This window comes from Balaenoptera ricei, chromosome 19 (assembly GCF_028023285.1).
Source record: "Balaenoptera ricei isolate mBalRic1 chromosome 19, mBalRic1.hap2, whole genome shotgun sequence".
Lineage (NCBI taxonomy): Eukaryota > Metazoa > Chordata > Mammalia > Artiodactyla > Balaenopteridae > Balaenoptera > Balaenoptera ricei.
Window position 1 is genome coordinate 58,841,062 of NC_082657.1, and position 15,710 is coordinate 58,856,771.

At 45.4% G+C, this 15,710-nt stretch overlaps 1 protein-coding gene across 1 annotated transcript in view; it reads left to right on the forward strand.

Annotated features, from left to right (window-relative positions):
- The window catches only part of CDH13 (cadherin 13), a 1,051,470-nt gene that overhangs the window by 780,564 nt on the left and 255,196 nt on the right, over window positions 1-15,710 (forward strand). Inside the window, exon 7 of the mRNA XM_059904794.1 lies at window positions 3,435-3,613. Coding sequence (XP_059760777.1) covers window positions 3,435-3,613 — 179 coding nt within the window. The remainder of the gene's footprint in view (window positions 1-3,434; window positions 3,614-15,710) is intronic.

Sequence of the window (15,710 nt, forward strand, 5' to 3'; positions counted from 1 at the left end):
GTGACCCATCACATAAAGAAGTTCTTAGAATGAAGAGGTTCCATCAACAGGGAAGTTTAGGAAATGCTACAGATTCTGTTTTCTCTTGGAGATTTACAATATGCATTTGCTTATTAAGGATGCTAGGAAGTTCTCCTAGAGGGAAACCTGCTCAACTGTGCTTTCTGCATATTTCCCAAATGTGTTTCTCTGATGAACCCATGGAAGCAGGGTCCCTTGGAAACAATTTAGGAAATGCTGATTTAGGAGGCTTATCCAGCCATTGCAGAACCTGGAAGTATGAAAATCATGATCCAGCCCCCAGAGGAGGAGTAGGCGAGAACAGGGTGTTGGGCCCATCAGATGTACCGGGACTCGGGATAGAACCTTGATCCTAGAGAAGGGCTAGAGTACCGTATGGAGAAGCAGTGGCGGCTCCAGAATGTGTGTGTGAGTGTCTGTGTGTGTGCGTGTACGTGTGCGTGCATGCACACGCATGTGTATATGTTATCATAGATTTGTGATCTCCCCAGTAGAAACCCAAATCTATAAACTAAGACTGTGGACAAGGCAGGAGGGAGAGGGTAAGGCAGGGCAACTCTGAGATGATGGGCACCGGGACTCCTGCCATAGCAGGTGCCGGTTTCTACGGACAACTTACTTCTGAGCTCCTTCGTCTGAGGTCATTGCCTGCACCGCCATGATGGGCTCAGAACCCAGGACAGGACGATGATAAAAGGCATCCTCCTCAGAACTCTAACGTACCAGGCACTGCACCAAGTTATTTAATGTATTGTCCCATCAAGTCCTTACAGTCACCATAGAGAAAAGTGTCACTAATGTCCTAACGTTATGAGGGGGCATATGGGGAAACTGAGGTTCAAGGAGGGTTGATTAACTTGCTCAAGTTCACACAGTTAAGACCTGAACCTAGATGTTACCCCAAGGTCGTTTTCTTCAATGCTGCAAACCTATTTAGATGACTTAAGCAATCTCATTGTCCACAGATATGGGCCTCAGAAGTAAATCCAGGTGTGTATTCACAGCAGGGTAAAGACAAAGGCAGGGCTTGAGACCAAGTTCACTTGCTCCCTAACAATTCATTAAAATAAAAAACATCTTCTATGTAACCTTGGGAATATTCCAGGATAACATTTTATCATCCCATATTATCAAATCTATAAAAAATAATACCAAAAAAGACATTATCAATGAATGTCCTGGTGGAAACTAAAAATTCATCACCCTGAGAGGTCTTTTTTTCCTTCCTATGAAGCCATGACAATCACAAACTATGATGGCTTCATTTTTTTTATACATTATTTTGCCTGTTCGTTTCTGACTTCAATTAAAGGCATATTAAATAGGGCACAGATTCCATCAGTCAAGCATTCATTAGACACTAACCAAGTGCAGGGCACCAGGTCACAGGTACTTAGCTGAGGACTCTTTCCTGTGGCATCCGTGGTGTGGAGGCCTCCTTCCAGGTCTTTGCCCACATGGAGCTCACTTAGCATGGCCCAGGGTGAGATGTGGGCCTGGAAGTTGCCTTTCATTTCTGACAGAGACCCCCAAGTGGGCCTCTTTTCCTAGACCAGGAAGGCAAACGAGTGTACCCTTGACACTAACGCTGACAGACTGGCAGCGGCTGCCTGGCCCACTGGGCAGAGAAAGAACCCTGATTGCACAGTGCAGCTCAGCGAGCAACAGCACGGGAACCACATGGCTTGCTGACCTCTTCCAACGGCGAGGGGCGAGGGAGTGGGCTGCGTGTGCCGAGAGCTTTCTGTTCTGACACTGCCCTGAGGCCTGCCCTGTGACAGTCTCACAGAGAAACAAAGAAGGGCAAAGACACAACACAGAGTAGAAGATCCATTAGCTCACATGTTGTGGGCTCAGAGGATTCAGAATCAGAAGATGGGGCCCTACATTCACAGAAGAGTAAACCACAGTGAAAAATCATAGTTGGGCAGGTCACCCTGAGCCAAATATGGTGGCTCGCAGTTGTCAAGACCAGCAGGTAAATGTGCCAGATTCCACTCTAGACCGTGCTTCTATTGGTGTTTATAATTATGATCCCTTTAAATTAAATTTTAATCACAAAATAATACATGCTCCTTGTAAAAATGATCAAACCATTACAGATCGGCCACCATCTTCCCTCATCCCTGCATCACCATTAATCCCAGTGCCCTCTCTCCTTTCCCAGGTTTAACCACCAAAGCCATTGTGAAGTTCACCCTTCTAGACCTTCTTCTATCCATTTATGGACATAAACTGTACCTGAAAAATATATGCATAAAGTTTGTGGAATTTTCTGTGTGCAAATAGGTTCGTAAAAATGATGTTATACTATGGATAACATTTTCCAACTTGATATTTTTCAGTTTTGGAGAGCCTTCCATGTTAGAGCACATTAGATGTACAACCTTTTCTAAGTGCTGCAGAATATTTCACAGTGTAGGGGTAACATCATTTTAGCAATTCCTCTGTTGTTGGATGGTTAGGTTCTTTCCAAGTGTTTCTCGGATCCTCCGTAAACATCCCCGCCAAAACCCCTTGTCGACACGTGCAAGTGTTTCTTGAGGGTAAATGCCAAGAGAGTGAATGCATTTTTTTTTTACTAGTTGCTATCCAGTTGTCTTCCAAAGCACCTAATGCCAGTCGCCCTTCATATCAGCTGTGTGTGAGCAAGACTGGTATCCGGCACCCTTCTCAACCTTGTTATAATCAAACAGTCCCCATCACTTTCGTCTTTATACCATCTTCGTCTCTAAAGTGTCAGCATTGCGGCTGCGCACAGAGCGTGCTCAAGTAACATCCGCGCCCATTCCCTGTAACCGGAATTAACCGCAATACCTTTCCCTTTGAGGCGCCCCTCCTTCCCCTCGCTTACACCTACTCACCCACCTGCACCGGCGACCTTTCCTGAGCCCCTGGTTAGGTGAGGCTCTTCTCATCCGTGTTCACATCACCCTCTCTCAGTGCACTGTGAATCCTTTATTATTTTCAAACGCTGTCTCTCCTGCTTAGTGCTGACCTGCCGGACCCCAGGGAATGTGACTTTTTGGCACCTCTATTTCCCTGACACCCAGCCCAGGGCCCCCCACGTGGTAGGCATTCAATAAGAGATTTTAAAATGAAAGCCATTGTCACAGAGCCACATCCACAATGAAATGAAAGCCCGTGGAAATAAACAGCATATCAGGAGAAGGAAGAATTAAGCTGTCAATCTGCTGAACAGCAAAGATTTCTTTATTTCAGGTCTTTTAACGTGATGGAGGAGAGAGGGAGGGCGGAAGGAAAGCTAAAACCTAACGGAGCCAGGGAAAGGTTTTGCTTTTTTAATTTGGAAAGTGATTGACACATCACTCCACTGCCATTGCCCAGGTGCGGGGAGGGGCTCTGCCCATTGCTGTCCCCCAAGTGACCATCTCCTGCTCCTGCCCCCTCAGGGACGACGGTGATGCGGATGACAGCCTTTGACGCGGACGACCCGGCCACGGATAATGCCCTCCTGCGGTATAATATCCGTCAGCAGACGCCTGACAAGCCCTCTCCCAACATGTTCTACATCGATCCTGAGAAAGGAGACATTGTCACCGTCGTGTCACCTGCACTGCTGGACCGGGAGGTGAGCTGAAAAGCACACAACTTCTTTTTCATGAGAATTGAACGTGGCTTTCACATGAGGGAAGATGTGGGGCTTCCGTCAGCGGCACTTTATGTAGCAGCGGAAATGAGATATTTAAACATGGTTGGATTGGCGAAAATCTGTCAAGGGTGATGGGATGTTACGTGACCCCAGAAAACACACACTGGAAAAGCCGTGTCCTTTGCGGTTATTTGCATTCATTCAGCTCGATGCCTGTTTCCTCACTGACCACTTACTCTTTTTTTTTTTTTTTTAATTTTTATTGGAGTATAGTTGATTTAGTTTCAGGTGCACAGCAAAGTGAATCAGTCATACATATACATGTACCCACTCTTTTTCAGATTCTTTTCCCATATAGGTCATTGCAGAGTTCCTTGTGCTGTACAGCAGGTCCTTATTAGTTATCTATTTTATATATAGTGGTGTGTACGTGTCACTCCCAGTCTCCCAATGTATCCCTCCCCTCTGCCCTTACCCCCTGGGAACCATACATCACCGGCCACTTACTCCTGAGGCCCCAGCGACTGTGGGCTCTGCCTGCCTCACCTGTCTGCTAGGAGGGTGGGGGAGGGAGGGGGGAAGGAAGGGGGAGGGAAGTGACTGTCCCAGATCACTGACACTCTCCTCCTTGTCACAGAGTCAGGTGGCTTTGGCTTACTTCTTTCTCAGACCTTCTGCGGCCTGCGCCAGTGTTTCCACCCGAGCCTTTCTCTCCCCTCAGTCTCTGCTCTTGTCCTGTGAGGCCGTCTCTGTGGAACCTCACCCATCTTCCAGGTCACGTGTCACAGACAGGTGCCCCATGGACCTCAGTCAGCCCACGTGCCTGCTCTTTGGTTTGGCCCAGGGTGTTTTAAAGTTTCACATTAGTCGCCATATCCAAATATTTTGATTTCATATTTTTTTAAATTCCAATTTCCAGCCTTTCTGAAAATCAGAAATTCTGGAAATCGGGGCCCCAATTTCCACATGTGGACGATGGGTCAGACCACTTGTGACAGTCAGGTGGAGCTGGTAGCAGCTGTCACACTTAGGAGGGCATGTGTTCCTGGCCCACTTACATCCCCCTACACTTGTGCGCTGGCCCTGGCCTATCTCCCAAGTTCCAGGGCCACCCTGTCATTCCCCACAGGTTACCTTCCATAGGAGAGCCTCTTGGCCCTTCACACAGCATGTCAACCCACTTGAGGATTCTCTGCCTCCATCACCCCCCCAGATCTGCCCCCATCCTGGGATCCCTTGTTCCCAGCAGGACATCGTTCCATGGCCGTGCCCCCTGGCAGTCACCCTTGACCTTCTGCAAGCACCATCTGCCCCAGGACGAGTGCTGGGTTTCCCTCACAGTCCTGTGCATTTTCCCCTCTGTGTCTTTGATTTAAAAAATCCCTGGGTGAGAAAAGCCTTCTCCTCTCCTTTCTGTTTTCCTCGCCGTAGCTCTTCACAAGATTCTGGGTTAGATCCGCCCCATCTAGGAAGCGGTGCTCCACATCTGAGTCTTCCACAGCCTTCTTCCTCCTCCAGTCTCTGACTGCTCTGACCTGCAGCCCTCACATGGCATTTGCCACATGCTCCTTTACACTGTCATCTGTCTCTTTAAAGAATATCTCCTTCCATCAGACTTCCCTGGCCGTCCAGCGGTTAAGACTTCGCCTTCCAATGCATGGGGCGCAGGTTCGATCCCTGGTCACGGAACTAAGATCCCACATGCTGCGTGCCCCGCCCCCCGCAAGAAAAAAACCAACAAGAATATCCCCTTCCTCTTGGCCTAGACCTGATGCAGTAACTGCTAGTCACATGTGGTTATTTAAATTTTAATTGACATCCTTGAAATTAAAATGTAAAAATCAATTTCTTGGTCAGACCAGCCACATCTCAAGTGCTCAGGAGCCCTGTGTGGCTAGTGGCCACCGTACTGGCCAAGACAGAGACTGTTACCACCATCACAGAAAGTGCTAGTGGGCACCGCTGGCCTAGACAGTAAATTTCCTGAGAACAGAGATTGTGATCATCTGCATGTTTGTTTGCCCACTACCTACCACAATTTCAACACTCCTAAAACTCCTAATTATAGGTTTTTTGGTATATTGACAAGAATGAGTTGGAGATGACACTAAGATTTTACATGTGAAGAGTGGGAAACAGTAGCTGGAAATGGGGAATTATTGGAAAGGGAGGAAGAGAATGAAATTTGCATTGAAACTCTGATTGTCACTTGGAAAATGTAATCGTTTCTCGTTTAAAATAGGAAGCAGAAAAAAGAACATTTTAAGTCCATTTCCTCCATTTTTGTCTCTCATTCTCTTTCCAAACCTCCCTATTTTTATGACTGCCTGACTGACGTATTATCTTCAGAGGCAAGTAAGAACTTTCCATTTCTCCCTTTATTCCCTGCCCAGCACACATGTGCGAGAACACACACACGCACACACACCAGCTTTCCCATAACCCCTAATTCTCCTGAAGGCACTTGCAAATTCTTCCTACAAGAGAAAGGTGATTTCTCCATCTCAGCTTCTCTTTTTACTGGTAGAAAATGCTTTGTAAGTCTCTATTTATAAACCAAAATGATAATATAGTAGATCATTCCATTTTTAAGGTTTATTTTGGGGATAAATGTGTCTCAAGTTCATGATCTTATCATTTGGGTTTTTGTTAAGTAGCAATAAGTATATTATTATGGGAGTTGAATTAAGCCTTTCTAGCTACAATACATAAACAGCTCCAAAAAGGAAAAAAAGAACGCAATTTGACCAAAATTGGAAAGTCAATGAAAATGAATGAAAAATGACATGTTTCTGTGAGGGTTTCCAGAGTTCAGTGTTGACCCAGGCAACATGGCTACAATCTGAAGGAAAGAAATGTCCCTGAATTCAGACAAGCCTTGTCTGTTTACTAGCGCTGTGCTAAGATTCTCTTCGGCAAGTTTGCTGAAAGGGTAAAACGTGACTTCAAGTTAGTTATCTTTAAAGGGACAGAACTTGCGCGTCAGACTTCCCGTGAGTATGTTGCAGTTTGCAGTGTTTTCATCTCACGGTACCTTTCCTAGGGTTCATGGCCATATGACAAGTGCCCGCGGCGGGATTATGCAATTGTTTGTTACTATTTCTGGAGACCTTCTGAGAAGGCATCCTGTCTTAGGTGTGGTTTCAAAAGTCTACTTCTGGATCATCTGGTCAGAACACTTAAAACATGTTTATGCACCATTCGTTTTTAGGAAAATATTCCATTGGGACCCCTACAGACTTTGATATGATTTAAACCAATGTTAAGTGTGGTTACCATGTATTCACTCACAGTAACTCAAGTGGTGTGTTTGCGCGTTGAGTGGGTGTTCACAAATAGGATGGGGACTCCTCCTAGAGCTGGGGCCCCTGCGGTTTCGCACATGGTTTGCTTCTGTCTGGCCCCCGCCTTGTGGGAGTGGAGGTTCCGGAAGTTCAAGCGTTGACCTGAGCTCGATTGATGTGAAGTTTTCACTTTGATTTTCCATCTAGTACGTTCCCAAAGAGGACCCCGACAGGACCCCAGGAGGGAGGTGACAGAGGACCTCAGGGAGGTGGGCAGGCACTGTTTCTTTGGAACCTGCCCGTCCGCCTTCCCTGCCTGGCACACGGTCACGCTGCGCTAAAGCTTGTCATGGGGGACAGTCAGTGCTCTTTAATGCTGCCATTTTGGTTGCTGCCCTTTCTTCCTCCCAGGACGCCCTGAGCGGGGCCAGGGGAGACAGGGGCTCTTGCCGCTCTGCTGCTCCCCGCGCTCGACAGGAGAGGATTGTGTCGGTGTGTCCTCCCTGCACAGTCCCAGTCCTCAGCTCAGAAACAGCTTTACTGCGAGATGAAGGGAAGCAAGGATGTGGGAGAGAGAGAGGCAGGCAGCGCGAAACGGATGGCCCCTCTGTGTGCTCAGGCCGCTCTCTGGCCAGGTGACCTTTCATTGCCCAGGGTGTCGTTGCAGCCTCTGGACCCGATTGCAGTGCAGAGCCGGGGGCGAGACCGCCCATCTCTCACCCACCCTGGGCAACGGGAACATGCTAGAAGGCAGCACATCCACTTCATCTTCTGAGGACCCATAACTGACCCCCTCCTCTCCCTCCTAACTACGATCAGCCTCTGACTTGGCTTCCAATTCTGTGGGCCAGCCTTGCCCAGCAGATGCTGTCTGTCCAGTGGGCATCTCCCTGAGATGTTCCTCCTCCACTGAGCCGTGACCTTGGGGAGAACACCAGGCCAGGTGGAAAACGATATGGTCCGTGGAAGGGACAGTGGGTCAGTCCCTGCTTTCCAGTCTGTCCAAGGTTAACTACACTGTGGCTTCCCCCAAAACGGGTGTATTTGCAGGCACCGTGATTCAGGAGTCCTCTGGGGCAGCACAGCTGACTGCAGGCCTTCTTTGGATAGTGGACCACCTGGGAATGTGTAGCCTGGAAAAGAGGGGCTCAGAGGGAACAGGAGGGCGGTCTTCCTGTTTAAGGAGGGCTGGTCTTTGGAAAGAGAGAGTGGATTTGTTCTGCTTACTCTCCTAGAGGGGAAGAGTGGAATCAACTAGGACACTGGTTCTCGAACTTTGCTGAGGAGCTTTAGAAACCTCGGTGCTCCAAACAAAGCTGGATCCGTAAAATCAGTCTCGGGGTGGGTAGAACACAGGCATCAGTAGTTTAAAGAAGAACCCAGGTGATTCAGATGTGCTGTGAATTGCACAGTCTTCCTGCCTTTGGAGAGCATGTTTCAGTGTTCCTGCTGACTTATGAGGTGGGATCTGGGGAAAGAATCCTGGCCCCATCATTTATTTGGTTTTTGACCTAGGTGAGTGTATTCGTCTCCTGGGACTGCTGTTATGAAGTACCACAAGCTGGGTGGCTTAAAACAACAGAATTTTTTTCTCTCACAGCTCTGAAGGTCAGAAGTCTGAAAACAAGGTGTCAGTGGGGCCAGGCTCCTTCGGAAGGTTCTAGGGGAGAATCCTTCCTTGCCTCTTCTAGCTGCTGGTAGTTGTCAGCAGTTCTTGGTGTTGCTTGTCTTGTAGACACATCATTCCAGTCTCCAGCTCCATCTTCACATGTCCTTCTTCTGGAACAGTGTATCTTCACGTTGTCTTCCCTCTGTGCGTGCCTGTGTCTTCCTATAAGACACCAGTCATACTGGATTAGGACCCACCCTAAAGACCTCATCATTGCTTGATTACATCTGCAAAGACCCTGTTTCCAAATAAGGTCACATGCACAGGTACTTGGGGTTAGGACTTCAACATATCTTTTGTGGGGACACACTTCAACCCATAGCAGTGAGTTATTGGACCTCTCTGTGCCTTGGTTTTCACCTATAAAACGGGAATAGCAGCACGTACCTCAAGTGGGTTGTTGGTGAGGATCAGATGTGTCAAAATATGTAAAGCACATTGTCTATTCTAAATAAACACAAGCTAGCATCATTATCATTATTGATTTAGTAGTACATTTTAAGAGTGGTTAGTGAGCTCCCTGTTGTAGGATATAGTCAAACACAGACTGCCCTTTGTAGGACGTAACAGAAGGGATTCAGTTAACCAGTAAAGGTTATATCTTTAATGTCTTTTCCAACTTTGAGACTATAGTTCTTTAAAAAAGAACATTTATTGAATGCCTTTGGTGTGCGATTTGTTCTGAGGATGCCGCCTGTGAGTGCCAGTTCCCCACCTGGCCAGCTGTGTAACGTTGGGCAAATCATTTACCTTCTCTGAGCCCATTTCCTCATCAGTAATCACTGGTAATGACATCTGCACTACCAACTGTATCGCCTTTTCGAGATGTGCACAACCCCCTCTCCTTCTGCAGATAGCAAAGCATTGTACAGTCATTACCATTTGTCACACTTCCTATGACTGCTGATAACTCGGGCTCCAGTTCCCATCAAATGCTGCTGAGAGCTTTACATACTGTTTCTACCCACATGTCACAGACATAAGAAGAGTCTCCCCAGATTGTGCAGAGTATGTTCACTTTATTCTGTGAGTCATGACTCTTCGTTTTTGCCAGTGCTGGGCTGGGTTTTACTGCAATTCCTTGGATTCACAGCTGAGTCGTGAGGGCAGCTGCAGTGACCATGTATTGCCCTTGCCTTATCATAAGTTCGATGGTAATAGACATCAAGTTTGACTTGGAAACTTGGTGTATTTTCCATTACAAGCTCTTCCGTTCACTTTTTCTGAAACCGTTCCAGAACATACCCTTTCTAAAGAAAGAGATGTTGGATCTTTGTCCCATTTCTCTATTCCCATTGCCAAACATAGTGCCAGGTAAATAAGACACTCGGTAAAGATTTGTTGGATGGATGGATGAAGGGCTGGATGGAGGGATGGATGGATAAAGAGATGGATGGAGGGATGGATGGATAAAGAGATGGATGCAGGGGGAGGGATGGAAGAAGGGATGGACAGAGGGATGGATGGATGAAGGGAAGGATGGAGGGATAGATGGATGAATAGATAGATGGAGGGATGGATAAAGAGATGAATGGAGGGCTGGATGGCTTATGTTCCTTCAGTTTGTGTCTATGAGTACCTAGGTAACAGACTGTCTCAGAACTTACTGCAAGATCCACATCCTAGCATGGGTATATAAACAGAAGAAATTATTTTATTTTAGTTGAGAGCTTACTCTTGCCCTTGTGTAATCATCCAGCAATCTCATTTATTCACCTTATACGTACCCTGTGTGAGGAACTGCACTAGGCTCTAAGAATACCTTGGTGAATAGGATGGTCATAAGGATCTGGGTTTCTTGCTTAAATGGGGAAATGTTTGGAGAAAATAAGGACCATATCCTACTAAACGAAATTGGGTTCACTGGGGGCACTGTTTTATTCTTTTCTAAAACCATACTCAGCCCCTCATTCTGATAGCTCTGTCTATGTTTTTAAACTATGTCTGGCTGCACTACAAAGTAAAATCAGATAAAGGTCCCTAACATTTGATAAATGGTTTATTTAGTCGATCATCTTGGCTGCTAGACTGAAATTCATCAGCTGAAATCTGCCAGCTTTTCTGAACATAGCCAGCGCAATTTGCAACTATTCAAAGTAGCTAATGGTCAGTGTGGGGGGTTTGTTTTCTTTTTCTTGCTTGCTTTTTTCTTGCAAATGGAAACAGTCTCCAAATGAGGCCCTTAAAATGCAGTGTTAACATTTCCATTGTAAAAGTATCATTAGTCTTTTTAAGGAGTTTGAGCTGAGCACTTTCCTGTCTTTGTTTGAATTCTCCTTTATCTTGTTTTTTAACATCTTTATTGGAGTATAATTGCTTTACAATGTTGTGTTAGTTTCTGCTTTACAACAAAGTGAATCAGCTATACATATACATATATCCCAATATCTCTTCCCTCTTGCATCTCCCTCCCTCCCACCCTCCCTAGCCCACCTCTCTAGGTGGTCACTAAGCACAGAGCTAATTTCCCTGTGCTATGCACCTGTTTCCCACTAGCTAGCTGTTTTACATTTGGTAGTGTATATATGTCAGTGCTACTCTCCCACTTCATCCCAGCTTACCCTTCCCACCCCACTGTGTCCTCAAGTCCATTCTCTACATCTGCGGCTTTATTCCTGCCCTGCCCCTAGATTCATCAGAACCATTTTTTTTTAGATTTCATATATATGTGTTAGCATAGGGTATTTGTTTTTCTCTTTCTGACTTCATTCTGTATGACAGACTCTAGGTCCGTCCACCTCACTGCAAATAACTCAATTTCGTTTCTTTTTATGGCTGAGTAATATTCCATTGTATATACGTGCCACATCTTCTTTATCCATTCATCTGTCGATGGACACTTAGGTTGCTTCCATGTCCTGGCTATCATAAATAGTGCTGCAATGAACGATGTGGTACATGTCTCTTTTTGAATTGTGGTTTTCTCAGTGTATATGCCCAGTAGTGGGATTGCTGGGTCATATGGTAGTTCTATTTTTAGTTTTTTAAGGAACCTCCATACTGTTCTCCACAGTGGCTGTATCAATTTACATTCCCACCAACAGCGCAAGAGGGTTCCCTTTTCTCCACACTCTCTCCAGCATTTATTGTTTGTAGGAGATGGAGACTCTTGATGTCACTGAGATGTGACCCTAATCAGCCTGTCTCCAAAGCCCATGCGTTTTACCCCCAGTATATGGATCAAAATTATTACTTATTTGGAATGTAACCTCACAGAGGAAATCGATTTTGAACCGTCTATTCAACACAGGAAAGCAAAACACGGAGTTTTGAGGCAGCTTTTGCGCTGATTAAGATGTGGGCTTTCAGTGCCTGCCAGGTGGCCTTCTTCCAGGTTACAGAGCCCAGGTGGCTTCTAGAACTTGGTGCAAAAAGTCCATGGAGAAAGGTACTCTCCTGCCTTAGTATGGAAATACAACTTGGCCCTATTTGTTGGGTATTTTGGCAATAAGAATCAAATAGCTTTTTTAAATGCCCCTAGTATTCTTTGACTAAGCAGTTCTACATAATCAAGTATCCACCAGTGGGAGTTTTTGTTGGATTTATTTAAAGAGGTAAACTAAGTGTCCAACCATTGAGGATCTGTTCAACTGTTCGATAAATTGTGCTATATTCCTACACTGGGCTTCCATTAAGTCATGTAAAGTGATGTGGTAAAAGAACATATGATGATATGGAAGGATTTTCACATATATTAACATGCAGTTCGCAAAGCACCACATAGGCTCTGATTCTTTTTTGTTTATATATATATATCATTATCATCATCATCTTATTCTATTCAGGCTGCTATAACAAACTACTAGAGATTGGGTGACTTAGACAACAGGAATTTATTTCTCACAATTCTGGAGGCTGGAAGTCCAAGATCAAGGTGCTGGCCAATTCATTTCTTGGTGGGAGCCCCAGATGGCCGTTTTCTCGTTACGTCTTCCCATGGCAAAGAGAGGACGCTTTGGTCTCTCTTCCTTTTCTTATAAGGACACTAGTGGGACTTTCATGTCCTCATCTAAATCTAATTACCTCCCAAAGGCCCCACCTCCCAATACCATCCCACTGGGGGGTTAGCACTTCAACATATGCATTTTAGGGGGTCAGAAACATTCAGTCCATAACACATATCATCACAGTCCAAGATGTGAAAGGGTATGTGTAAATGTGTTAGGAATGGTCATTTTCGGATTGCAAGTGATCTTAATTTTCCTGCAGTGCAGTGTCTAAGATGACAGTCTTCAGATCCAGGTTGCTTGAGTTTGAATTTCAGCCTCCCCACCCCCGCCCCACCTCTTACCAGCTCTGTGATCCTGGGAACATTAGTAGCTTGAACAACTGGTAGCCATAATTTTCATGTCCATGTCATTAAATATTCTTCTCCTACATCATTGTAAATGCTCCCAGAGAGCTCCATTGTATGAAAGTGGCATAATACAGAGAACAAACCCCTTATGGTTGGAACTGTGCCTTAGTTTCCTCATCTGTAAAATGGGAATCATAATAGTCTTCCTCATCGGGCTGTTGTGAGGATTAAATGAATTAATACAAGCACATACTTAGAAGCATAACAGGTTTGAGTTAGCTGTTGCCATTATCTGTATTTTCTAGTTTGGGTACAGTGACCGTGTATTGTTTTGGTAATGAAAATACAATTCTGTTCATCTTTTTGGAACGCAGTTATATCTGGGTCTTGAGGGCAGGGGATTCCAAGTTAGGACACCACACCACGATGGCTCAAGGGGCAGCATGACTGTCACCTTTGGGTTCAGAGACTGGTTCCTACATGAGCCAGTTTATTCGTTGACAAAACAGTGGAAATCATACCAGGCATCGTGGCCTCTGCCAATATTGCTAGGATCACAGGCAACACATTTAAAATGTCAGGAAAGAATGTTTTTAAGGGTGTATTAAGGTAAATCTTGTCGAAACTTCCCCACTTGAAATGATAAGCATTCTCATTTCTTCAAGCCACATGGCCATGGCAGCGGCTTTCCTCGTCATGTATATGTGCTGCTTACCTTTCCTTTCATCGGTTCCAGCAGGCAGCTTAATAGATATAGTGTGGTGTGTGTTTCTGTGTTTTTAAGACAGCCATGGGAAATGAAATTTTTTTTGACCTTTGCAAAGAACAGCTGTAGAAATGACTGTTGAAATTCAATGAACAGCATCTCTATTTATGGACCTCAGAAGTAGGAACCAAGATTAAATTCCTTTAGATATTTGCTCCCCTGTGTCTTATAAACTGTTTTGCAGACTTCTTTTTCTCCATGCAAGACTCCTTGGGTTCTAATTCTTGTTTTCTGTCTCCTTGAGCTCTGGATTCCTGGGATGGGGAAGAATGGAAAACTCCATTCTTACCTCTTCTTGGTGTTAGATTATCTAATACGTGGGGGAGTGTATGTTGTACTCCCATTGGACATCTACAGTGTGAACAATTACGGCATCTATTTTTTCAGCCAGGCATTAAGTCAGGGCCATAACCCTCATAGGACCATCATACCCATTTTCCACAGGGGCAACCAAGTTCCCGAGGGCTGATGTGACCTTCCTGATTCACATGCTGGAAATCCATGTGAGAATTGGACTTGACCCCCAAACTTCTGGTTTGTCTACTCCCCACAGGCTGCTGAGTGAAAAGCACAGACCATATTGAGGGGAAAATCTGGACACCTAAAGGACAACCTTATAGTTTATAAAACTTATTCAGGGATTTCTTTGTTCTCTGCTCTGAGCCTCTTCACACGTTTGAAAAGTTTGACTTGGTTTCCCTCAGTTAGAAAGGCCGTGGGGTGTAATGGCTCAGAGCACGGGCCTGGGAATTTTAGAGCCCTGAGGAGGAATCCTGGCTCTGCATCTTGTTAGCTGTGTGACCTTGGACAAGTTACTTCACCTCTCTGAGCTTCAGTTTCTTCACCTCTAAAATGGTGCTTATAATGTGACCTATAGGGTAGACAGAATATGCCCCCTCAAGATGTCCTCATCCTAATCCCCAGAGCCTGTGAATATGTTAGGTTACAGGGCAAAAGGAACTTCACAGATGTGATTAAGTTAAGAATACTGAGATGCAGAGATTATCCTGGGTTTTCTATTTGGACCTGATATAATCACAAGTGTCCCTATGTGGGGGAAGTAGGAAGGTCAGAGTCAGAGAGAGAGAGAGATTTAAAGATGCTGTGCTACTGGCTTTGAAGATGGAGGAAGGGGTCACCATCCAAGAGATGTAGGCAGCTTCCAGAAACCGGAATAGACAAGGAAACAAGTTCAGAGAACTTCCAGAAGGAACGCAGCCCTGCCAACACCTTGATGTTACCCACTGAGACCCACTTTGGATTTCTGATCTCCAGAACTATAAGATAATAAATCCATTTTTTCTTCAAGTCACTAAGTTATGTAAGATGTTACAGCAGCCATAGGAAACTGATACAACCTGCTTTGCATGGTTTGGAAGAGCAAAGGTGAGGACATGTGAAATACATCAGCTTTGGCACGTAGAAAGCTCTCAACCAATAGTAGCCATTGTTACCAGTAATAAAATAATGATGAGACTTGAGGATGACACAGATGTGTTCTATCCAGGGGTGAAGTCCGCTTGGCCAGACCGTTATCAGGCCTATCAGTTAATAGCTCAGGGCCTGTCTGGAAGGTTGAGTGTCTGCCATCCAACCCAACCAGCCCACTTGAGTCAGTGGAAGGAAATACCAGTGTTGCCTGCAGGAGGTGGCTTCCATTAGTTCTCATTAAGGGCACAGTAGAACCTGTTGCTTCTGCTTTAGTTCTGTGCCTTACAGAGTCTCCACCGGAGTGTGGATTTTGCATCCTCTGGAGAGCTGTAGTCACAGGTGCTGGATATATGTTGATGAGACCAGCCACATCCTCATTAATTAGGCAAAGGGTAGAAGTTGAGGGCTTTCTTCATTCAGGCAAATACTATAGTGTTGGGGTGCTAGGAGTCCATGAACAATGCCCTTCCTTCTTTCTCCTCCCAAATTAGAACCCCCTAAGGAATAAGACACAGGACAACTGGAGACCAAGCCGTAGGCTCAGTTACCAATGAAGCTGATCGACAAGGAGAGCCATGAGTCTGTGGCCAAGGAAACTTGCTGATACTTCATGCTTGAATTAGAGACTT